This window comes from Erythranthe guttata, chromosome 6 (assembly GCF_056151865.1).
Source record: "Erythranthe guttata isolate IM_541 chromosome 6, IM_541, whole genome shotgun sequence".
NCBI classification, from domain to species: Eukaryota; Viridiplantae; Streptophyta; class Magnoliopsida; order Lamiales; family Phrymaceae; genus Erythranthe; species Erythranthe guttata.
Window position 1 is genome coordinate 4,203,878 of NC_142538.1, and position 22,823 is coordinate 4,226,700.

The 22,823-nt window shown below is 37.2% G+C and overlaps 5 protein-coding genes across 8 annotated transcripts; 3 read left to right on the plus strand and 2 right to left on the minus strand.

Annotated features, from left to right (window-relative positions):
* The first annotated feature begins 18 nt into the window (after positions 1-18).
* On the plus strand, positions 19-1,074 carry LOC105977939 (Integral membrane Yip1 family protein). The gene has a single exon (XM_013003339.2). The coding sequence runs from the start codon at positions 86-88 to the stop codon at positions 848-850; it is 765 nt and encodes a 254-aa protein (XP_012858793.1). The 5' UTR covers positions 19-85; the 3' UTR covers positions 851-1,074.
* A 2,331-nt stretch (positions 1,075-3,405) lies between these two features.
* Positions 3,406-6,061, plus strand: LOC105977627 (hypothetical protein). Of its 3 annotated transcripts, none has more exons than XM_088819548.1 (5): positions 3,406-3,664; positions 4,282-4,535; positions 4,613-4,824; positions 5,311-5,572; positions 5,646-6,061. In XM_088819548.1, exons 2-5 carry the CDS (start codon positions 4,284-4,286, stop codon positions 5,943-5,945), a joined length of 1,026 nt encoding a protein of 341 aa, XP_088675674.1. In that variant the 5' UTR covers positions 3,406-3,664; positions 4,282-4,283; the 3' UTR covers positions 5,946-6,061. The 3 variants fall into 3 exon arrangements, with proteins under 3 accessions (XP_088675674.1, XP_088675673.1, XP_012858407.2); XM_088819547.1 differs by having other exon boundaries at positions 3,438-3,605; XM_013002953.2 differs by having other exon boundaries at positions 3,466-3,627.
* A 36-nt stretch (positions 6,062-6,097) lies between these two features.
* On the minus strand, positions 6,098-11,213 carry LOC105977626 (GHMP kinase family protein). The gene is made up of 10 exons (XM_013002952.2): positions 10,487-11,213; positions 9,696-9,894; positions 8,711-8,774; positions 8,323-8,386; positions 8,144-8,224; positions 7,685-7,771; positions 7,322-7,479; positions 7,128-7,176; positions 6,643-6,767; positions 6,098-6,547 (listed from the first exon to the last, which is right to left on the minus strand). The coding sequence occupies exons 1-10, from the start codon at positions 10,703-10,705 to the stop codon at positions 6,328-6,330; spliced, it is 1,266 nt and encodes a 421-aa protein (XP_012858406.2). The 5' UTR covers positions 10,706-11,213; the 3' UTR covers positions 6,098-6,327.
* A 343-nt stretch (positions 11,214-11,556) lies between these two features.
* LOC105977590 (proline-, glutamic acid/leucine-rich protein) lies at positions 11,557-18,321 on the minus strand. Of its 2 annotated transcripts, none has more exons than XM_013002913.2 (13): positions 17,928-18,321; positions 17,540-17,656; positions 16,894-16,958; positions 16,206-16,311; positions 15,644-15,715; positions 15,468-15,527; positions 15,260-15,389; positions 14,993-15,186; positions 14,712-14,896; positions 14,228-14,355; positions 13,154-13,434; positions 12,466-12,709; positions 11,557-12,366 (listed from the first exon to the last, which is right to left on the minus strand). In XM_013002913.2, exons 1-13 carry the CDS (start codon positions 18,183-18,185, stop codon positions 11,714-11,716), a joined length of 2,493 nt encoding a protein of 830 aa, XP_012858367.2. In that variant the 5' UTR covers positions 18,186-18,321; the 3' UTR covers positions 11,557-11,713. The 2 variants fall into 2 exon arrangements, with proteins under 2 accessions (XP_012858367.2, XP_088675675.1); XM_088819549.1 differs by having other exon boundaries at positions 17,540-17,652; positions 17,928-18,196.
* A 1,474-nt stretch (positions 18,322-19,795) lies between these two features.
* On the plus strand, positions 19,796-22,640 carry LOC105977592 (SET domain-containing protein). Its single transcript, XM_013002914.2, has 5 exons — positions 19,796-19,842; positions 19,929-20,346; positions 20,840-21,036; positions 21,477-21,738; positions 21,867-22,640. The coding sequence occupies exons 1-5, from the start codon at positions 19,829-19,831 to the stop codon at positions 22,518-22,520; spliced, it is 1,545 nt and encodes a 514-aa protein (XP_012858368.2). The 5' UTR covers positions 19,796-19,828; the 3' UTR covers positions 22,521-22,640.
* The last annotated feature ends 183 nt before the right edge of the window (positions 22,641-22,823 follow it).

Below are 22,823 nucleotides of genomic sequence, written 5' to 3' on the forward strand. Positions count from 1 at the left end.
CTTATAAATTAATTTCTCAGATAAAACACACACGAGAAATCAATCCAAAAAAAACCTCTAACCAGATCTCTCCTACGATCGATCCATGGCCAAGGAATTCAACGTGCCGCCGGTGATTTTCCCGTCCGGCGGTAATCCCGCGGCGCCTGCATCCGGTCCGCAGCAACGGCGTCTCCCCACCGCACCCTTCCAGCCACCGAGATCCTCAAACCCCGGCCTCCCTTTCCTCTCATTCGACATCAGCTCCGCCGCCGCGTCCACCTCTTTCTCCGCCGCCCCTCAGTTTCCATCCAACATCGGTGGCGGAGGAATAGGAGGCGTCGGATTCGACGACGAGCCGCCGCTCCTCGAAGAACTCGGCATAAACACCAAGCAAATCTACCAGAAAACCCTCTCAATCCTCAACCCTTTCAGAATCAACCACCACCTCCACGAAGACGCCGATCTGTCCGGCCCGTTCATCTTCCTAATGGCGTTCGGACTGTTTCAGCTCCTCGCCGGAAAACTGCACTTCGGAATCATCCTCGGGTGGGTGACGATGGCGTCGATGTTTCTCTACGTCATCTTCAATATGCTCGCCGGCAAAAACGGGAATTTGGATATGTACAAGTGTCTCAGCCTGATTGGCTACTGTATGTTGCCGATTGTGATGCTGTCCGCGCTCTCTCTCTTCGTGCCGCAAGGCGGAATGGTGATTATGGTGATAACGGGGCTGTTCGTAATCTGGTCCACGCGCGTCTGCACGGGATTGGTCGTGGAGCTGGCTAACTGCGGGGACGAGCATCGCGGACTAATCGCGTACGCTTGCTTCTTGATTTACATGCTTTTTTCGCTGCTTGTGATTTTCTAGCTCGAAAATACGTTTCACGACAATTTGATTGATTAGCTTTCGTACCTTAGTTTGGATGTCGTTTCTGTGTTTTTTGTACTTTCTAGTAAGGGTTTTCGGTGAATAGAAATATAATCAGAATTTTTGGTATGGTGTTAATGCAATTGATTATGGAATCAAGAGCTTATTGATTGTGTGGTGGATGAATCACGGTTGGAACGTAATTCAAAGGAGTTCGGATTTTTAATTTTTTTTTTTTAATTTATAGTAAGAGTGCACTATCGTATATTGGTTGTCGAATTAGCAGTCGGAGTGCTTTTGTGGTGTTGACGTACTATTTGACGATTTGCTATTTAGCATTCGTCTTGTTTGGGATAACAATCTTGCATTGCATTTTCTATGCTTCTGGAACGAGTTGCGGAAGTAATGTTTAGTCCTTAGATTGTTTGCGATGAAAGTATTGCACGTCGTTTGTTGATGAATTTATACATTAGTGTTCTTCATGTACTCCTATATTTCTTCTTTTATAGTGGTCTTGAATCTTGGATCGTACATTCGGCACGTGTTTTTTAAGTTTCGTTTTTTCAGCTTCTTGAGTTTTCCAATTACTTGTAAATCACTCACTGTGTTGTATCCTAGAAGTGTCACAAATATCAGACTATTCTAAGCAACAGATAAACTCTCCTAAAATTAGCCACCACTTGATTGGTTTCTTTACCCAGTCGTTGAACGCATTTCGAGTACACAAACTCTAAATTCTACCGATATTTGTATTCTATTAACACTTTACAATAATAGTTATAGAGAGCAGGGCGCTCTAGAGAAAGAGACTTTCACTCGTATTTTATGACACGCATTGCGCTTCACTCACAAGTCACAACTCTTGGATAGTTCGAGTAAATTATTTACGTGTTTGTCTTCAATATTGGTTGTACTTGGGAGTTTTGTAGTCCAAAAGCCTTCAACTTTATAATTGCTCTCAACTGTTTCGGATATTGTTAACCACTGGTGGATACTTATGCATGTCATCTTGTTCGGGTTTTTTTTTCCTGCCTTTGTTAAGATCACTCGATTAACAGGCCCGCGGCCCGCCCGATTGAATTATGTTTCATGGATTAAGTAATTTGGAGGGATAATAATAAGTGTCTTGTTTGCCTTAATGACAACTGTGTGGTTGCCCCCCATGTTGTGCAGTTTACTGTGTACTTGTAATCTTCACACTTCAAAATTAACTGACCTAGAACAATAGGCAAGTTACATGGTTTAGAGTATATAAATTACAGTTTTTTTTCTTTTATTTTTTAAGTGAACAGATTATTACATAAATCATTACACTGCAAACAAAACGAGTCGCGAGCCGAATGTATGCTTGTCCAAGTATGTTTGACATTTGATCGATCTCTTAAAGTTGCATTTGAGCTTGATTTAATAGGCAGTTGACTTTAAGTCGAGCTCGAGTAATTTGATTTTTTGTACATATTTTTTTTCTAATCGAGCTCAAGTTCAAATGAAATTATATGTTCAAGTCTTTTTTTTTAATGGTTTAACAAATCGAGCACTAACGAGCTTTCCAGAAACGGTGTCGAATTGAATATCGGGTAACCTAATTTGATTTTCGAACCTATTAGCCCGTGTTCCGAAAATTCTTGAGGCCATAACTAAAAAGAGCCCAAAGAGCTGGGCCGATAAACGATAAACCGGTGAATAAATTCAAAAGTTATACTCGGGTCGGCACTGAACTAACCGGTTCATTTGATATTCGATTCGATTTTTTTGTCAACCAAATTGACCGGTGAGAAAATAGTCGTTTGGGTTCGATTCGGTTTGAGCGTATAAAAACCCCACCTAACAAATTTGAAGTTTATCCTTATTTATGATACATGTTTTTATCAAAATACTAATTAATCAGTACCCTAGAAAATATATACTTAATACTTATTGGCTGAAATTCATAATCATATGGTAAAACACAGATCATAATAGAAATAAACCAAATTGAAATGTTATTACTTTTTTGATGCATTAAATTTAACTTAATTTGTGCAAGCTGTGTTAAACATAAATGGCCAACTAAATTTACATAAAGCACCGAGGGTCTAATTGAAGTTTTAAAAATGTATAGGGTCCATTTAGTAAAAAGGGTTAAAATATTAAGGGTAAATTACTAAATTAAAAAAAAAAAAAAATTTATGTTTGGATAATTACAACTAACACTTCAACTATCAATCTTCTTACACGTCCACCCTTGCAGTGTCAAATTTAATTGAATCTTCTAGATTATGTGGAATATTTTCCAGTTTGTACTCGTTTTACCCCATTCGAGCTCCATATTTTGAAACATGATCATAAGATGTGTCTCCTGACTTGTAAATATCAGATTGCGGTGCATCAAAAGCTGCATTTTTAAACAAAACGGATACAAATTAGTTAACATTCCACTGATTCAAGAAGATTGTGTTGAATTTGACACACCATAACGATGAATGGTAAGAAAATCTATAATATTATTTGACACACCAAATAATATTATTTTTTTTCCTAAAAAATATTAAATATAGCGAAAAGAAAGTGAACGAGAAAAATAGTAAAACCGGCTTCAAATGTCACTGTCGGTCCGAGAAAAACCATTGCAATTAATGGAGTCCTCATTTTTCAACAATTGTTTGTTGAAAAAAAAACCCCACCTAACAACCCTTTCGGCAGTTGTTTCTCAATTTTGAAACTCGTGCAAGAATTTGATCTGCAGAAAGAAACAACCCCACAATCGGGAATCAAAGTTTACCGAGTCTCCATCAGAGGTAATTCCCGCCCTAGCTGCTTCTTCTTCTTCTTTTCGTCTGCTCTGTATGTTGTTTCCAATATGTGTGTGTGTATGTGTGTGTGTGTGTTGTGTATTACTACGTGCTTTGAATTGATTCCTCGGGAGAATTTCGGAATTCTCTGCTTATTTCATAGTGTTATTGCAATGGTATTTTTCTAGGTTTGTAAATAAAATGCTGTTAATGTATTGTTGCTTCACCTATTGATGTTATGCTGCATTTTCAGTTTGTGTGTTTTCAATTTTAAGGTATTTGCTAAGAGTAGCAGTTGATTATTAATTAGACAGGGAGATCCTTCATTTGGTGTCGTACAATCTCATAATTTATTTCGAATATTCATAGTCGACTTCCTCGTTAATCAGCTAACTGTATTTCCATCCTCTAAAAACGTTCGCGTATGGGATATTTCTGAATGATTCGATATTGTTTGTTAAAAGGGTAAGACCCGAGGACTCACGATTGTATTTTTTTCAAGACTTGAACTGAACAAACAAATACCGAGATTGCAATATTTCCCCCCTTTTTATCAGTGAAATTCATGTAACTAATTGTCAAACTCTAAAGCATCGAGGTAAAGTAAAAGGGCCTTGCTTAATTCATATACTGTATTTTTTTTTCTTCCCGTTTTTTCAGCTATGTCTTTGAAGATTATAGTAGTGTTGTTAATGGGGTTTCTAGCATGGGCTTACCTGGCCTTTTGCCCTCCACCTCCTCGCCTATGTGGCTCCATTGGCGGTCCCGCCATAGAAGGACCTAGAATCAAACTCAGAGACGGACGACACCTGGCGTACAAGGAGCATGGAGTCCCCATAGAGAGAGCTAATTATAAGATCATATATGTTCATGGATTTGGCTCTAGTAAACACGAGGCTGCTATTGCTAGATCGGTACTAAATAATTACCGATTCTTGATTTTTTAGCAATTTATTTTTGCAAAAATATACCAATGATTCTAAATTCTTAGGAATTGGTCGAGAAAATGGGAATACATTTGGTAAGCTTCGATAGACCGGGTTATGGAGAGAGTGATCCAGATCCGAAAAGAACAATAAAAAGCATAGCGCTGGATATAGAAGAACTCGCTGATAAATTAGGACTTGGTCCGAAATTTTACATTATCGGAAGTTCAATGGGAGGGCAGTTTGTTTGGGGATGCCTCAAGTACATCTCTCATAGGTAATCAATCGTAAACTATGTCACCTATTTTGTTGCGTACATATTGCTTGTATTTGTAGTATTTTGCCTGTCTGTACCGTTTATGTTAATAGAACAAGGGATTCAGGAGGGAAAAACGAAGTTTACTGTCAAAAGAATTGGAACTATTGCCTGAATGAAAATGTTGAAAATCTTAACAATGTCAGAATTGATTGATTCTAATTATCGTATCTTAATCGGTGGCCCTACGCTTCTTGATTATTGACAACTAATACAATTGAATATATACACTAATAAATTTTGGGTTTATTGCATTTAGCACCCCCTATGTTAACTCCATGTGGGATCAAAACGGAAATATGGAACGAGTAATAGTTTGTATATTTTCCAATCCTCATTTGACAGCAATATTTGAACTTCACCTGTCTGTTTGTGTCTGAAAATTACTGCATATATCTTGTATTCACTTTACGTAATAGATTGGTTTAACCTATAGAACGATGACAGGCTGGCAGGAGCGGCATTGATAGTTCCGGTTGTTAACTACTGGTGGCCTGGTTTTCCGTCAAGTTTATCTGCAGAAGCGTATTACCAGCAATTTCCACAGGACCAATGGGCATTGCGAGTGGCACACCATGCTCCCACCATGGTTTACTGGTGGAACACTCAGAAATGGTTCCCTCCATCAAGTGTCATATCTGGCAAAGCTAATTTCACCGCTCCCGATTTAAGAATTTTATCAAAATACGGGTCGAGTATAGGTATCAGGGTAAGTAATTTTTCTATCCGTTGCATCTTTATTGAAAAGTATAATTTGAAATTTTAATTTTTATTATCAACAGGATTATGCAAAGCAACAGGGGGCATATGAGTCACTTCACCGAGATCTGATGGTGGCATTTGGGAAATGGGAATTTGATCCCATGAGTCTCGATAATCCTTTTGTTGGAGGAGAAGGTTCCGTTCATTTGTGGCACGGGGTTGAAGATGGTTTGGTGCCTGTCGCCCTGCAGCGGTACATTGCTAAGAAGCTTCCATGGGTACAATACCATGAATTGTCGAATGCTGGGCATTTGTTTCTGCATGATGATACCAGTGCCAAAGATGATGTCTTGAAATCACTATTGACAGGGGACAAGTGAATGTTATGTCTACTTTATTCTCGTGGAAAATAGCTAAATATACAATATGTTCGAATTTATTCTATCGAAAATGCACAATAATGTTTCATGAAGATGCAAATTTTCATTGGTTGTTCGTGAATTGTTGCTCTGCTCTTTGTGCCAACGACAAATTCAATACCTGGAAATTTATTTATTATATAAATTCTGGACAAGCTGTTTGGACAAGTACACAAATACAAACATGATTATCAAATGGGACTAAAACTTCAACTTCTCTAAGGAATCGAACCAGGGGTTGGCAGCAGAACACCCTCTAAACACAAAATAATTTAAAAGGCTCACAAATTTAAATGGCCTGAGTACGACACAACATTTAAAAACTCAAAACCGGGACATAGTTTCACTTGGGCAGACCAGTTTCGGAGTTAATAAGAGAACGACTTTCGTCAGTTAGTACCACTGGACCTCGCCCAGGTCTTGTGCAGATGAAGTAACTAACATCTCCCCTGTTTCGGGTAGGAGCATTGTCCTTAATTTCTGGTGGTGGAGAAAGGGCTTCCACATCCTTCATTTCATGAATGCCAGCATCTTTCAATATCGTCTTGTCACCAATAACATAGCTGTCGAACATGAAGATTTAGATATCAAATACCATAAAAGAGCAAGACTAAATGGAAGACGTTATTTATTTTATTTTAAATAAAAAGTAAACTACCTGTCCAAATCGGTATCTGACTGAGGAGGGAAGAGGAAGAGCAGCCTTTGAAGCAAAAGGGCAGCAGTCTTTCTGTTGTGTGAAATTAGCACTGCGTTCGGGCCAGCATCAAACGTATAAGCCACCTGTAAAGTATCAAATCATAAGTTAGCTTTGCCTAGAATATGGCCATCTTTTTTCTTAGAAGCTTGTGAAAAAGAGAGAAAAAATCCGGCATTCAAATTGAACTGAGGTAGCATAAAAGATGTTTTTTTTAATTGGGGAAAGGAGTAAAGAAAAGAAATTGGCATAAATTGTCAATTAGTTTAGAGGTAGGTGTATCCAATGATTACAGAAGGCCATCTTTAGTTCTGGTTATGTATACGTGTGTCACTTAATACTTCTCGATTGGTGAAATTCTGTGTTGCTTATACAAAGAGGGATTCAGTGAGCATATGATACTTTTGAACAAGACAGTTGCAAAGACGAAGGAAGAGAAAAAAAACCTGAGGTGTTCCTTCGTGACGATTCCATTTCTCAACACAGCTGATTATCCTGAAATATTAGTGCCCTTGATGAGATCAAATTATGTAATTTACAAACAGCTGCTTGAAAACTTGGAAAGATAAATTGAAGAATGTTAACAAGAGATAAGAACGATAAGTGAAATTCGTTAAACTTAGATTGAAAGGGTACTTGCTTGTGAGATGTGTCATTCATGTAGAATATAGGGGGCAAGGTATCCAGGCAGACTGCATGAAACTGATTACTGTCAGCACAGGCCAGACGAGCGAAGGATGGAAAATCACGCTTTTCTATTGCTTCCTCCATCTGTTTTATCCGTTTTGGGACTACTTCCTGTGAAATTAAATCCATAAGATAATTCTAAGTATCATCCCGAAACAGATCTACCGTTCAACAAAAAAGAAAAAAGAAAAAAAGAAAAAAGAAAAAAGAGCATATTGAACAGAGTTATAACAGGATAAACAACCATTTCTAACATCCAATGAGAAGTGAGTATCCACAACGTTCTTCAAGAAAACGATGAAAGAACCAAATATACCTTTGCTCTATGTTGTAAAAGCATGCTGGTTTCAACAGTGTCGCGCATCCCAGAGGTACTACTTGTTTCCTTCTGTCTCGAACTTACCTGAAATCAACAGAAGCACCACTTAACATAATTTTTGAAGGGTCCAGCAGAATAGCTATCACAGGCAAAGGTTTATATTGAGCAATACAATTTTCGCGTTAAAGGAAATGATTCTGATGGCTATATGTGCATGGGATAGCAAGTAGCAAGAAATTCTGTAGCTTAAAATGAACTCAATATCTTATAATATTAATTTCAGTGCACGGATGGAAAAAGTCATCAGTACGTCCAAGTGAAATGCTTATTTTACTTTCACCTTTCTTGGTGGAACTGAATATTCATCAGACATAACTTCAAATTGAAAAATTAAAATTTTACACTGAAAACAAAGATAAGTTGGTCACTCAGTTATGCTAAGGAATGGATACTAACCACTGCAATGATGATAACAAGGTCATCCCAGTGCTTTTCATCTGCAAGTTGAACGGCAATACTGTCGCTACCATTTTCCTCCTAGAGTCATCCAGGAAAATGAATAATAAAAGCACATCACTCAGTTATGCATTTATCCAAAATAATTTATTACAACGAGACTTGGGTAACAAACATACTTTTCCCATGATCCACTTGGCAAATCCTCCGAACAAGCTGCGACAAGCACTTCCTGAACCTTGCCTGGTATGAATACACAAAATATCATTTAGTTTTGACTAAATTCTCTTCGGCGCTGGATAGGGAAAAATCAGAGATTCTATTACAAAATCTTAGAAAAATATATAAAAGAAACAAAAAACGTAGAAACACATTGTGGTTTGAGTTTGCAGCATATCTTGATCTTTAGACAGTAAAATTTATGCTTGCTCATGTCCTATGAAACTAAAATGTTCACTAATAAGTAAACAATGGCTCCATAGAGTTGTTCAGTTACTTCAGAAAAAACTGAAAGACATCTCAGCCCAATGAAACTGAAGCAATGTGCATCAAGAGATATATAGTTACCTTGCAATAGCAGAGAGTTTACTGTGATCTTCTTTCACATTCATTAGATTTGCCAGGGAAAAAACTGAGATAGAAATCAATATGAAATTTATTAGTAATTTTAGTTGTGCGCAAAACTTTGGAACTGAAACATTGCAGTCTTTATACTAGAAATAGCAGAAACATGCAACACCATCTGATAAGTACAGAAGAAAATCGGTATCTTCACATATAAAATATCTACTGCACTTAAAACTTTAGGAAAAAAGCAAACATATTTGACACACAAACTACTAAAAGAAAGAAACTGCAGCCAAAGGAAGATAATTTTTTTAGAATAGCTGTTATCTGAGACAAGCCATTAGCCACTTGACCCTGGAAAGCAATTGAAGTTCATTGAGTATGACAGGAAAGATAAGTGAAGATACAAAGAAGAGCAACGAAATCGTAAATGATGCACTTCATCCAATCTAGTACACCAATGTAATTACTAGAATAAATTTAAGATTTATATGGTGCATTTTTCCTAAGTTCTCTATGGTCAAATATATCATTTAGATCAGTAATTTAAGATTTTAGAGGTCCTCTGCATTAGTTATATAATGTGATCTTGAGTTATTCGTAATCGAACATAGAAGCTCTAATGTTGACGCCGTCACTTTGCAGCCACATAGTTGGAGAACTTGTACGTTAAATATGCAGTTTACCCGTAATTGCAAATAGTAAAATGCTTGAAATACCAAGATCTCTAAGTAACTGTTTTCAAAGAGTATACATAGAGAATACCATATCAAGACAAACCGGCATGAATCTGTTGGCTCAGACAACATAGATGTAAAAAAAATCATTTCTGAAATTCAAGTAATAAAAGAAGTTCATTTAACAGATGTACAGAACTACTGGTCTCACAACATAGATGTAAAGCCATAAGAAGATTTATCATGCACTATTGGATAATGGAACAAGTAAATTTAATAAGCAATCGGTTGAGGGAAGCTCATATTACCCAGGCATGCCAAGCCAGCAGCTGATGACGCCAAACCAGCCGCAGTTGGGAAATTGTTAAAAGAAACAATGTGCAAACGTAGCTTCTCCCAGTCTTTTTTTGAGATTTTAATACCCTTCTTCTCATCCTCAACATCACTAGCACGCGACCGGAGTTCCCTCAAACAATTCTGGAATCTGTCTCCAGAAAGAGATACCTCCTACACGATCAAAAAATTCATAGGTACAGGAACACATCAGAATCAGTTATACTTGATTATTTCACATCGTAGCATCATAGAGATAATAAATAAATAAAATGGATTTTTTTCTGGAATTCAAAGGAAGCAGAGCCAAACCCATCCTACAGATCCTAACATACAGAACCGAAGAATCAATGGAACAATAAAATTCACCTAATATGTTCACATCAAATTTAATCCAACAACTGAATTTATCTAAATAATAGAGTATTAGTGTTGCAAATTAACATTAATTATCACAACAAACAAATCTCTTCATGGAAAAAACTTGATAAGTTTTTACCGAAATTATCTAACTTCAGAAGTTGAACTTTTTTTCATCCAACTGCAAAAGTGAAGGTACTAATAAGTATAGGTATAAAAACGAAAATCAGAGGAAATTTTCCTTCACTCTTAAAAAAAAATTCTGCTCTAATTAGAAAATCAGAAAAAAACATTCTACTCACATCAAAATCACTGATAAATACCAAGTGACTGACAAAATCAACTCCGACAGAAATTAGCAGAAGCAACAAAACCAAATCGACGAGGAAAACGCGATTGATTATACCTTTCCGTTGAGCCACATGCGGTCATGAGTGAAGGCGGGGCTGACGGCGACGGAGGTGGTGGTGCAGAGGTGGTCGGGGTCGAGAGTAACGCTAATGCTGTCGTTGATCGGGAGAATGAGTTCCTCGTGTCTCTTCCCCCAGTACTTAATCACCGCTATGTTCGTCGGCGTCTGCGCCGTCACCGTGAGAATCCACTTATCGCCGCTCTCAGCCGCCATATTACCCTTGCGCGAATTTCGATGGTGCGAGAGGATCCGAAGAATGTCGTTACTGTGGGCTCTGCGTTGGATCCGATCTCACAACTGTGGAGCTATATATATGTGTGTGTGTGTGGATTGGTGAGTGCGGATGTATGTATAGTCTGTTGTGTGTGTGTGTGTGTGTGTGTGCATGTGAGATGTGCGTGTAGGGGGTGGGGGTGGGGGTAGGTTGGTCAGAGAAGAGGAACCACCATTGTTGAATGAAATTTAAAAAGATAGTGCGATTGATTGATTTTCGTTACAAACTATGGCGTGGGGACCATCAATTCTCAGACTTTTACCTATTTCATTCAACTGCTAACAAAAGTAGGAATAATAACACTTAATTACTAATTAGTGGTACAATTAAATTAAAACCGGGAAGTCCATTTTTTTATTAATTCAAATCCACATTACGAGGTTTATTATTTTAGGTCCGTAAATTAATTTAATTTTATTACATCAAGACCAAAGATGATGAATATACCTTTATCCATAAATAATATCCAAATACAAATAAACTCTATTTTTAATTTGTCCAAATGCAAACAAAACTGCCTCGATGCGATGCCAACCAGCGAGACTTCCACCGTCGCAACGATACATATGAAGTCAAATTAAGTGTACTACTACAAAATTGGACAAAGTGGATTTTTTTAAGAAAAATGCACCCCTAAATTTGGTAGATTTGTGGGGTCTTGCCGAATTGAATTGAATTTAATTTAATTTACAACCATTTATCAACGTCTTCACATTTGATGGCCGTGGAAAAATTATTGAATGGTTAGTTAATTTTACCTGATAATCATCTCATGTAATGGGCACTTTCGTCAAAAACAAACAATTATAAATTAATCATAACAAATCCATTAAGTCAAAAAAATAACGCTATTGACCAAGTACTCCAATCAACTCTCAGCAACACACACACACACAAAAGAAAACCTGGTACACCACATCAGCAAAATTTCCGACAGCAAGACAATATCAACCTTCATTGTCACTGTGTGAATCATCATCAGGGTCGCCATCGACAATATCAGGAATCGTCTCATCCTCCGATCCATAATTAACGTTTACTCTCTCAAGCATTCTATCGAACACATTCTTGGTGTCTGAAGTAGTTCCCAACTCCGCAATTTCCTCAGAAATCACATCACTCTTCACCGCCGTCTTACTACTCTCCACCATTGCTACGTCATCAATCACAAAAGAATCAACCTTTTCCACCTCAGCATTTCCGAAATGCGGTGATTCAACCATGTGCTCAATTCTTTCAGGCGCACGTGAAGTGGAAGCAGCGGAAACCTTCACAGGAGCGAGCTCATCTAGAGAAGGTGTTTCGGTATTATAATCTGCAATTTCTCGTTGCCTCTTCGAGTCTTTGATCTCCAATTCGCGGTCATCGTCTTTACCGAGCCAGTTTTCGTTCAGGTCATCGTCTTCTGATTCGGGCTCCGCTGGCCCGTTTCCTCGTGGGCCCCCATCTTGATATACAGTGTGGATCGAATCTTTAAATTCGTTACTGCCTATAGACGCAAGATCCAACAATGGAAGTGCTCTTGGGTGTATGAGCACTTCTAATGCTAGAAGTGCGTGTCCACAATATTCGCCCAGTTTTGTACCAGCCTCTTGCATGCCTACAGAATTGCACGAATACATAAAGCGATTAGATTGATTTTACTTCTGCATTATATTACAAAAAAAAAACAGAATGATGATAAAGGACACGGGATCACCTCTACGGAAAAGTTGTAGACCAAGAGCTAGATGTGACGGGCGAACTCGGCCAGGCGAAAGAAGAGATGCCAAAAGTGCACGTAAGGCAGCTAGTTGAAAGTCTTGCCAAATCGGGGTAGAATCCTCGGAAAGAAATTTCTTTTTTTCCTCCTTGGACCATCCCCCTTTAAAAGCATTTGTTGCCACTGTAATAAGGAGATTATCGACATTTCCTCGCCAGCTCTCTGATCTCATAGCACCAGCCTGTTAAAAAGTATTGTTTAGTTATAGTTCAAGAAACGTACTGTTGAAAAAGATGAGGAAGAATAATAATCATTGCGAAAATGTCGGAGTTATGGCATATTCTAGCTATGTGAAAGTCCGGAATTACATAATTACACAAAGGCATTATCTAAAAAAATAATTATCAAAGAGTGAAAAAAACGCCACGTCATTATGGACAATGAACCTAAACATTAAATTTGGTACTACTCGACTTGTCGGATGCTGAACGGGATCATGGTTCAGCTAAGAGACCGTTTAAGAATTTTTATACACAAACTTTTGAGATAAGGCTAACCGAAAAAACAAGAATCTCCTCTACTGAATGTTTGCGCAATGCACAAGCGAGAACTTAATAAACGTCGAAACCGCGAGAATCAATGGAGAAAAGGTTCATATATATTAGAAATTGGTCAGTAAAAGTACCAAAGTTAGAAGAGCTTCTAATGCCTCCAGTGCAGCTATCTTCACAGAAATTGGAGTCGAATTATGTGGGGCTCCCACTTCCAAACTATTGTGAGCAGGCTCGTCTTGGGAGGATCTTGCAATAATTGAATGCTTCCTTTTCTTCTGACGAGACTCGGTCAACAACTTTGTGTGGACCTCTGTGTGTGTACCTGAATTTTTACCATCCTTCTCACCACCAAGGCAATCTAAATCAATAAATACATTACTGATGATGTCCTGGCTAATGTGTATTGCAATCCCTGCCCAAAGACAAAAAATGAGAGGTTAAACAAATGTTATCTAACAACTATCCCAGTTAATGTAAGTGGTACTGGATCACACGGAACACATCATCCTTGAGAAAGTAAATTATAAAGCAGGAAAACCGTTATGATCATGCATTTCGAGCACCATTATTAAGAATGAAACAAGATACACAAAGCTGAGTTTTTACAGATTGTAACTCGACATGTGAGAATAGCCAGGAGGTTGTATACGGGATTCAAAACTTGGTGCATCAGCTTCAACATGAAACATGTAAACACTATCCCAGACACCAGTGTAACTCTTGGACAATCATCATGGTTGATTACTGTATTGTGTTCTTTAGAATTTTGCCATTTCATGAATTAGTCTACAATAATTTGTTCGTGCAAGTTACTTCAGCAAAGAAATAACATTACCTATGTAGTTTAACATTTTCATGCAAGTGATGCCACAAAAGAAAGATATAAGTGATTAACCATATCAGCTACACCTTTAAAAGGATGCAAGAGATCACTAGAAGTTAAAAAAATTGACGTTAAATTTACTGGATGCTATTTTCTATTTCAACACAAGATGATCCAAGCTTAGTTTCTACACGTCTCATATTCATTTTAAAGATTTCACGACATATATATATATATACAAAAGCGTACACTATATGTACACACAGCTTAAGTATCACATGATAAAGTCAGCGACCACTACTGAAACGTGAAAAGCATAACAGGAGGCAACTTTTTGAGAGCACAAGCATTTAATGTATTTATGAATGTGCTGAATTCATACCGGTGCCCATTGACATCAGTAGGACTTTCACAATCGAATATGCTTTTATCTTCAGATCCGGGAATTTGCATCTCCTAAAGTATTCGCTGAGCAGTTGTACAACGCCTGCAACATGTGGTAATAATTGGCTGCAACAGAAACAAAATTGGCTAGTGTAAACATCTACACCAGTTGAAGAGATGAAGATCAAAACCAAAGCACTTGGAATAACTCCGACAGAGAATTTACGTACTCTAGAAAAAACAATGGGACAAGAGGCATAAACTCAAAATCCTAAATCCTCTTTTTTTTTTGGCATCATTGGTCCTAAACTTCTATTTATGTACTTTCGAGTTCAAATTCCATATATCAAATTCTGGATATTACATGATGTAGCTACATTTTGATTTACAAATTCTGGTTCATCAACAGTTTAATCGAGAACCCAAAACCTAAGGTAACGTAACAACTTAGATTATAACGCAATTCAACTATTTATAGTTACCTGCTCAACCCCTTGACAACAGCTGTGAGAATTTCCAGACTACGCAGCTGCAGAATTGGAATTTCTGAACAAACAAATTCTTGTTTCAGAGTGGTCAAGAAAGAGTACGAGGATAAAGACGAAGAACCGTCAACCATCAGCACTCTTCCAGCAAGGGCTATTAGACCACAAACAGGAACAGAGACCTGTCAGTTTGCAGACAATCATCCTCTGTGTTATCAACTGCAAAGGACAAATATATTATATTGAATTTAAATTGAAGTAGAGAAATAAGAAGATACCATGACAGGATAAGAACTTGTAAGCATGTCACAACAGCATTGCATAAGAGTCGAAATTCTAGAGCCCAGAAGTCGTTCCGGCCTCCTGGTTGAAAGATCTGAGGCTCGTTCAGATTCTACTAATCCACTTAAGGGTGGTGGGGGTTCTTTCCCAGAGGGAAGCAAAGCCCTCAATGTTTGAGTACTTTTGGCCTCTGCAAGAAATTAACTAGAGTTATATATAGTTCCCACCGATAAAGCAGTTGGATAAGGAAACTAGTACAGTACCTTCTTCTAGACCCTGTAAAGCATCATTCAACTGACTGTTTATATATAGCAATATCTTATCCATCATCAGGCACCAGCTATCCTCGTCTCCTCTCGATTTTGGAAGCGATGACAAGCCATAACCAAGTTTCTGCAAAGTAAAACCAAATGAGAACTACTGGTTTGATAACTGCCATATGAAGAAAAAAAAAGTCCAAGAAACTCTCACCTTCAGCACACCTGCACTGCATTTTCCAGACACAATCTTGGAAACAATAGCTGCTTCAACCTGTCATTTCGTGGAATATAAAATAAGATGTTGACATGATTCTGAGAAGTTTGCATTTAGCAGATGGAACAAAGATAAGAGTTTAAAGATCCATGATGGTGTGGTAGATCACTTACACTATCATAATGTCGGTGAACTGTTGCTGGAAAGAAATTTATCATGGTGCATAACAGACACACAACTTCTTCCTGCATCATCAACCGATAAAAGGAGGAAACATAAAACTTCACTCATGAAAACATTTTTCAAAGAGCTTCATGGAAGTTAAAATCTACATACGAATAACATAAAAAACCCGTTCTGTCAAAAAACATTTGTAACATAAATTAATAATATTGAAGAAAGATAAACCAAAAAACAGTAAAAATCCTATTTCTGTAGGTTTCGGTTTAGGTACTATGGAATTAATAATGTCAGCTTCGTTGGGTAAGTGGTGTCAAATCAATATCTTCAGCATTATATAATACATTTTCTATGTAAAAGGTATAATGATTTGAAAATGTAAGGATTGTGTTATAAGTGGGTCACGTTTTGTTCTGAGGACGAATTGGTTGTTTTGGGAGAACGACAGAACAAAGAATAAGAAAAATATTTCTTCAAATATTTTAAAATGCAAAACAATGTGAATACTTCAACAAATCAACAAACCAATGTATGAGAATACTTTGCTATACCAACCAACACAAGAGCAGAGCTGTCCTCATTTAACAACTTCAATGCTGGCTGAATAACTTTCATAGCATGTGAAGTTGCATCCTTTTTTGCATTTGAGAATCCACTTAACCTAATTCAAAGTAGAAAAAATAAAAAATAAACTAAATAAATAACCAATTACCAAAAATGAGGCAACAAGTTTTACAATAACAATATAGCTTTATATATTTTAACTACTAAATAATCCATCCTACAGAGCTCATTGCATCCCCAAAGTACTACCTGTTGCACTAATTAGCACATAATTCCCTTATATTCCATTAAACTATATATCTCTTGTTAAAAATCTAGAGCAAAAGCGACATACTAAAACATGTTGTTTTACTGCATTAAAATCATCATATAAAACATTGAATTGTATGATATAGATATACAGATTCATGGGAACACTTGTCATCAGGCAGGTTTTTCACATGAAATAGTTGGGAACGTTAGAATATGTGTGTGTTTTACTCAACTTCGTGAAGAAAACATAAATAAGTAATTCTACACAAGGTAGTTGCTAATATGCTCAGATTTGAATTACCAAAAGGCAAAAATCTTTTGCAAACAAGGTTAGACTTCTAAATCTTTTTATCCATTAAATACAAGATATATTGATAATGATTAATGAATCAGTATACTGTAATACTAAAGACCAAAATACACTAACCTCGTAAACATATCAGACAGCGCCGCACAAGAAGCTGCCTTAACAAAGTGTGAAACTACTGAAGGCTGATAACAAAGATAAAAAGAAACAGTGTAAGAAAAACAACACATCATTTATACTAAAACTTTACAGTGAAATTATTGTAAGACTAAATCTTCAAAATAAGCCCAAAATTCTGGTCCAGAGGGCTTCAACTCAGTCAAACTCTATTCAATAAAAACAAAATTAAATACTATGTCGGAGCATGGAAAGTTCTTTTTATATCAAAACTCGGCATAAATTCAAACAAGAATGTGAATGAACAAAATTGGTTTGCAAGGTTCGGCAAATTTGCAACTAAGCGAGAAGAAACAGTGATAAAAACTTAAAACCTTGAAAATGAGAACATAACAATGCACTCGTGCAATAGAATGATATGCTCTCATTTAAAACTTGCATAAATTCAAACAAGAATGTGAATGAACAAAATTGGTTTACACGGTTTGGCAAATTTGCAATTCAACGAGAAAAAACAGCGATATAAACTTAAAACCTTGAAAATGACAACACAACAATGCACTCGTGCAGTAGAATGATATGTTCCCGTTTTAAGCCGAATGAGACTAGAGAGAGGTTCTGCCAAACTTTATCGACAATATAATCATACCTGAACATGTGAGAGAAGCTTATCCAACCAATCAGAATAGGAAGCTATAAAGCGCTCCGAACTGCATTCCTGACAGGTCAACCCAAGCAAACATATTCCAGCCCAACACTTATCTGGCTAAAGCACATTCATTAACAAACGAACTTATTAGCACCATCGTTATATATGTGCTACACAAGAAGATATACAAATAAAAAAAAAAAATCATTTCTTTCAAGTGTAAAAAAATGTAATGAAGAACAGAAAACAATAGAACACTTAAAAACGATTTAACAGTTAGTTACATAAAAACCATCAAATTATATCCGATAATACCTGCATTTTCTAATACAAAATATGCTCCAGTAATCAGTGAAATCAATAAATATAGATATAATTATTTGCTTACCAAAGTGCTGGATGTAAGAGTGAGCAACCGCTTGACCCACGAATCGACGGTCGATTTCCAGGCGTCCGCCAATTCTTGTTCCATGGGCTGTGGGGACCACTCCGACAGCAATTTATGAGTCTTGACGGTGGAGACAATGTAAGAAAGCTCCGACGGGTTGCTGAACGGGTGCTTCTCGTCGGGAACATACTCTCTGAGCAGCGAGCGGAGCAGCTTCGGCTTCAAAGCGACGCCGTACATTCCTTCCGGGGCCGTCATTTCAGAGTGCAGGAAAGGAAGAAGATGATTCGGGGTTTAGGGTTTATTGTTTAACATGTTGCACAGTGGCAGTATTCAATTTGGGTAAATGGCATAATGCACCCGACAATTATAGTTAATTGGTACAATGCACCCTTAAATTAGAACTTTTTCATATCATGCACTCCAATTAGAAAATTCTTAGCACTTTACACCCCTATATTCTGATTCTATCTAATTATGCCGTCTTTTTTTCATCTTGTGGTAATGAAGGGATCCGCAACAAATTATATAGGTGCACTCGGTAAATTTATACTCTTCGTATAATAGTTTGCCAAATCATACGAGAAACGTAAATTATATTAGGCTAATTATTTGTAACAAATCCAACATATTGATTATTGGCAAATAACCTTGGTGGTCGGATCAAGTGAGCATGTGTCAATTGACCTAGATTCGACTCAAACAATTGCGAAATAATTCATATGTGAATCAAACATATTTTTATTACATGTGAGGTCTTTTTTATTTACAATTTTAGGGAAATAATTTTTATGTGAATCAGACATATATTTTATTTGGGAAACAAAATACTATAAGGTAAATTACACATACATTTTTTAGATATGTTAAAAGTGATTTTCAGGTCTTCGTACTATCGATTGTTACAATACCCCTGAAATTGTTGGGAACCCTAATGGAATAATGCATTGGATAATTCAAAATCGACAATTAGTTTCAGATACCAGTGGAGACAGTATGGATTTATGGTGTGATTTTTGTGACATTTCTTAAAACCTTATTATTCATTTTATATAAGACTTAGAAATTTCGTCTATGGGAGCATTAACGACCCCGGATAAAATAAATATAGTGCATATGAATCAAAAGGACATGAAATCTTGGCTCCAGTAATTGTTTCATGAGTATGGCTGTAATTACCATTACCACATGGGCCTTAAAGTTGTTTTAGTATACCTTAGGGGTGTAAATATTTAATTTACCGTAAAATAATTTGGTATTTTATTTTGGAAAGTAATATTTAGTAAATATAGTTATTGGGCTGCTAATTATCATATTGGCCCAACTTTGGCGTTCAAAATTAGAGTAAACTGCAAAAACTACCCCTGTGTAATCCCAAAATAGCAAAAACCCCCCTGTGATAAATAAACTAGCAAAAACCCCCCCTGTGAAATTATTTAAATAGCAAAAACCCCCCTATGGAACTATTTGAAGGTTGACTTGATATAAAAAGACACAAATACCCCTGGAGTCTTGCAATTAATAAATTCTTATATTTTATAAATATTTTAATTATTTTATTTAAAAAATAATCAATTTAGTTGTTTACTATTTTTTTTAATTTCTAAACAAATAAATTAAAAAGAATAAATATACATATAATATGTATATATATAAATACATTTTGAGGGTCAATTTTGTCATTTCAAGTCTAAAAAATCAGCTAGGGGGGATTCTGCCTTTGACTAAATTTCACAGGGGGGTTTTTGCTAGTTTATTTATCACAGGGGGGTTTTTGCTATTTCGAGATAACACAGGGGTAGTTTTTGCAGTTTACTCTTCAAAATTAATTACTTTCCGGCACACTGGTTACGCGTTGCCCTTTGCTACAACTGCGCCGCCCTAGTCACAGCCGGAGCGCAATGACCGCCGCCAGGTAACTCCCGCCACGCGCCACCTCACACTTTCTACTGTGAGCACAGCATAGTAATTATTCCTTACGTAATGCATTGATAATAACAGAAGGATGAGAGGATTCAAGCGGTGGATGAAGTGTCACGGCATAGAATGCAGCGACGCCCTCCTCCTCTCAGCCGAAAGTGTCGCCGCCGCCGACGCCGACGCCCCGGCCGAAGATTCCCCGCATTCGCTGTCGATATCCGTCAAGGCGCTGTGCGATTTGAAGGAAGGCGACGTCGTTGCGACGATTCCCAAGCAGAGCTGCCTCACCGTGAAGACTTCCGCCGCCAGCGACCTCATCGAGGAGGCGGAGCTAGGTGGAGATTTGGGGCTCGCCGTTGCCATCATGTTCGAGAGGAGCCTCGGCCCCAAATCTAAGTGGTTCCAGTACTTCCAAATACTGCCTCCATTTGAGCCCATTCCATTGCTTTGGTCTATCCCCGAAATCGACTCTCTGCTCTCCGGCACCGAACTACACAAGGTCAGTTCATTCTGTACCATATTTGCAATACCTAATTGAATTTCTTTTTTTCGCACCGTTGTGTTTTTGTATCTATCTGTGATGTGCATAGAACCACGCAACAGGACCAAAACATAAATAAGGAAATGCTGTTATTCATTGTACAGGTTGATATGATTCGGAAATTCAATTGTGTTCGTTTCTTTATACATCAGGAGTTAAAATTTCGACTCTACTTGCTCAAAAATGAGTACTCATAGAGTCATAGTCATAGAAATATCAAACTATTCGAGCTCCACTTCGAGTGCTACTCGTAATAACTTACATTTAAGAAGCTCAAACTCAATTTCGAGTGAATACATATATTCAAACTAAGCTTAAGCAATACCTTGTTTAGCTCTATTTTGACGCGCATGGCAGTTATACTCGTTTTCCTGGTTGTCGGTTCTCTTTATGCATGTATTTAGTAGTGTATACAGTTTATGTACAGTTACTGGTTGCAATTTGTAGGCAGATAATTAAAGAAGACAAGGCTCTGGTGTGCCAAGACTGGAAGGATTATATCAAACCCCTTTTGGATTCAGATTCTCTTGAGCTGAATCCCGATTTTTTCACTGTCGATGAATATCTCGCTGCGAAGAGTCTAATTGCTTCGCGATCATTTCAGATAGATGAGTACCATGGTTCTGGAATGGTCCCTCTAGCTGATCTGTAAGTTCTACTTCTACCTAATCTCTACTACTTGCGGTTCAGGAAAAACTAGAAGATGTAAATTTTGTCATATATTTAAGTTATTCTTGGATGACATTATATAGAATTAAAGTAATTTCTGATAAAAAAAAACACTGACAAGCAGACTGATGTCATTTAGTGATCAAAGTAAACACATCAACCAAGCTTTACTTCCATTGCATGTGAAATAATAATATGAATATCTGATTCGGATTCATTAGTTTTATCAAGTTAACTTAGTCCACGCATTCAGTCTTTTGATGCTTGTAAAGACACCTTTTTCTTAAGATGAACTTTTGCAAAATAATCGCACTCTTGCTGTTAGAATTTTCTCGACTGGTTAAGAAGGGTTCTGGCTGAGTTTATTTTACGTAGTTCTTTGTCGAATTCTTAATGAGTCCACTCTTTTATGATGCCAGCTTTAATCACAAGACAGCTGCTGAGGATGTACATTTCACATCTGTATCTTCTAGTTCAGAATCTGATACTGACACTGAAAGCGAAAATGAAAATGAAAATGCCAACGATGAAAACAGTGGAGATGATGAGCCTGTAGCTCCCGATTTTGATTCAGAAACAGAAGGGTTTAGTGAAGGTGACCTGGAACTTTCTTCAACTTCAGAAAACGAACCAACATTTATGGAAATGATCATGATTAAAGATGTCAATGCTGGATCCGAGGTAAGAACTTCCGCTGCGTGTTTTTTTGTTCGTCATATTCTGTTCTTTCTTTCTTTCTACAAACAAACTTGTTATTATTACAGTCTAAGTTGTTCTGAATGAAATTTGCATTTCTAACATTATTTCAGGTGTTCAATACATATGGATCTTTGGGCAATGCTGCTCTGCTGCATAGATACGGATTTACAGAACCCGATAATCCATTCGATATTCTGAATATAGATTTAGATATTGTTGTCCAATGGAGTTCATCTCTGTTTTCTCGCCGTCACAGTAGAAGAAGGCTCTCACTCTGGAGAAAGTTGAACTTGTCTGAAAGTGGGAGCGAAGATTCCGATTATTTTGAAATATCATTTAATGGGGAACCTGAATTGGAGTTACTGCTCTTGCTCTACGTAATATTGCTACCCGAGGAGAAAATCCAAGAACTCGGTCTTGCATCATCGTCCACGTCAGAGGTCAAAGAAACTCCGAGTTTTCTGTCAAACAAAGATCCAGAATCCAGAAAGAAAGAGTTACTGACGAAAAGTGTTTGCCGAGCTCTTTTATCACTCGCAGATGCTCGTGAAAGTTTATATGGGAGGCTAAATTCTCTGGAAGAAGACGTCAGATTATTTAATGAGTGTTGCCATGCAGTTGATTCAAAATTGTATCATTCTTTAATGCTGCGTATTAGTGAGAGGCGAATACTCGAAAAGCTTCGATCTTTTGCTTCATCTGGAGCTGGGAATTTTAGGAAAAATAGTCAAACAAGAACGAGGAAAAGAGCGAAGAGGACATAACCCGGTCGTAGTACCACCTTCCTTATTCATGCCAGAGAATTTTGATACTCTGCAGAAATTACTTGTTCCGATTCGAGACCAGGACAAATGCAGGGTCAATAAAAGAAACATCTTCGTTAACTTGTACTGTTCGTTGTTGATTTATTTATTGTTGTACTTTTTTTTTTCTTTCCTTTATAAGTTAATATTGGAGTTGCTCTAATATTTTCTGGCTGAAGTTCATTCAACTTGGTTTTCAGTTAGCAATAACGAACTTTCTTTTACTAAATTTAGTCCTTAGATTTGGGTAAATTACGGCCACCT

Coding starts and splice junctions, on each gene's coding strand:
- LOC105977939 (XM_013003339.2), top strand. CDS start 86: ATGGCCAAGGAATTCAACGTGCCGCCGGTGATTTTCCCGTCCGGCGGT.
- LOC105977627 (XM_088819548.1), top strand. CDS start 4,284: ATGTCTTTGAAGATTATAGTAGTGTTGTTAATGGGGTTTCTAGCATGG. Junction 4,825..5,310: donor CTCAAGTACATCTCTCATAG/GTAATCAATCGT, acceptor GAACGATGACAG/GCTGGCAGGAGCGGCATTGA. Junction 5,573..5,645: donor GGTCGAGTATAGGTATCAGG/GTAAGTAATTTT, acceptor TATTATCAACAG/GATTATGCAAAGCAACAGGG.
- LOC105977626 (XM_013002952.2), bottom strand. CDS start 10,705: ATGGCGGCTGAGAGCGGCGATAAGTGGATTCTCACGGTGACGGCGCAG. Junction 8,225..8,322: donor CCAAGTGGATCATGGGAAAA/GTATGTTTGTTA, acceptor GGATGACTCTAG/GAGGAAAATGGTAGCGACAG. Junction 7,772..8,143: donor TTGTTATCATCATTGCAGTG/GTTAGTATCCAT, acceptor TGTTGATTTCAG/GTAAGTTCGAGACAGAAGGA.
- LOC105977590 (XM_013002913.2), bottom strand. CDS start 18,185: ATGACGGCCCCGGAAGGAATGTACGGCGTCGCTTTGAAGCCGAAGCTG. Junction 16,312..16,893: donor CTGTCTGATATGTTTACGAG/GTTAGTGTATTT, acceptor ACTTTGAATTAG/GTTAAGTGGATTCTCAAATG. Junction 12,710..13,153: donor TAGAAGCTCTTCTAACTTTG/GTACTTTTACTG, acceptor ACTTTTTAACAG/GCTGGTGCTATGAGATCAGA.
- LOC105977592 (XM_013002914.2), top strand. Junction 20,347..20,839: donor CCGGCACCGAACTACACAAG/GTCAGTTCATTC, acceptor ATTTGTAGGCAG/ATAATTAAAGAAGACAAGGC. Junction 21,739..21,866: donor ATGTCAATGCTGGATCCGAG/GTAAGAACTTCC, acceptor ACATTATTTCAG/GTGTTCAATACATATGGATC.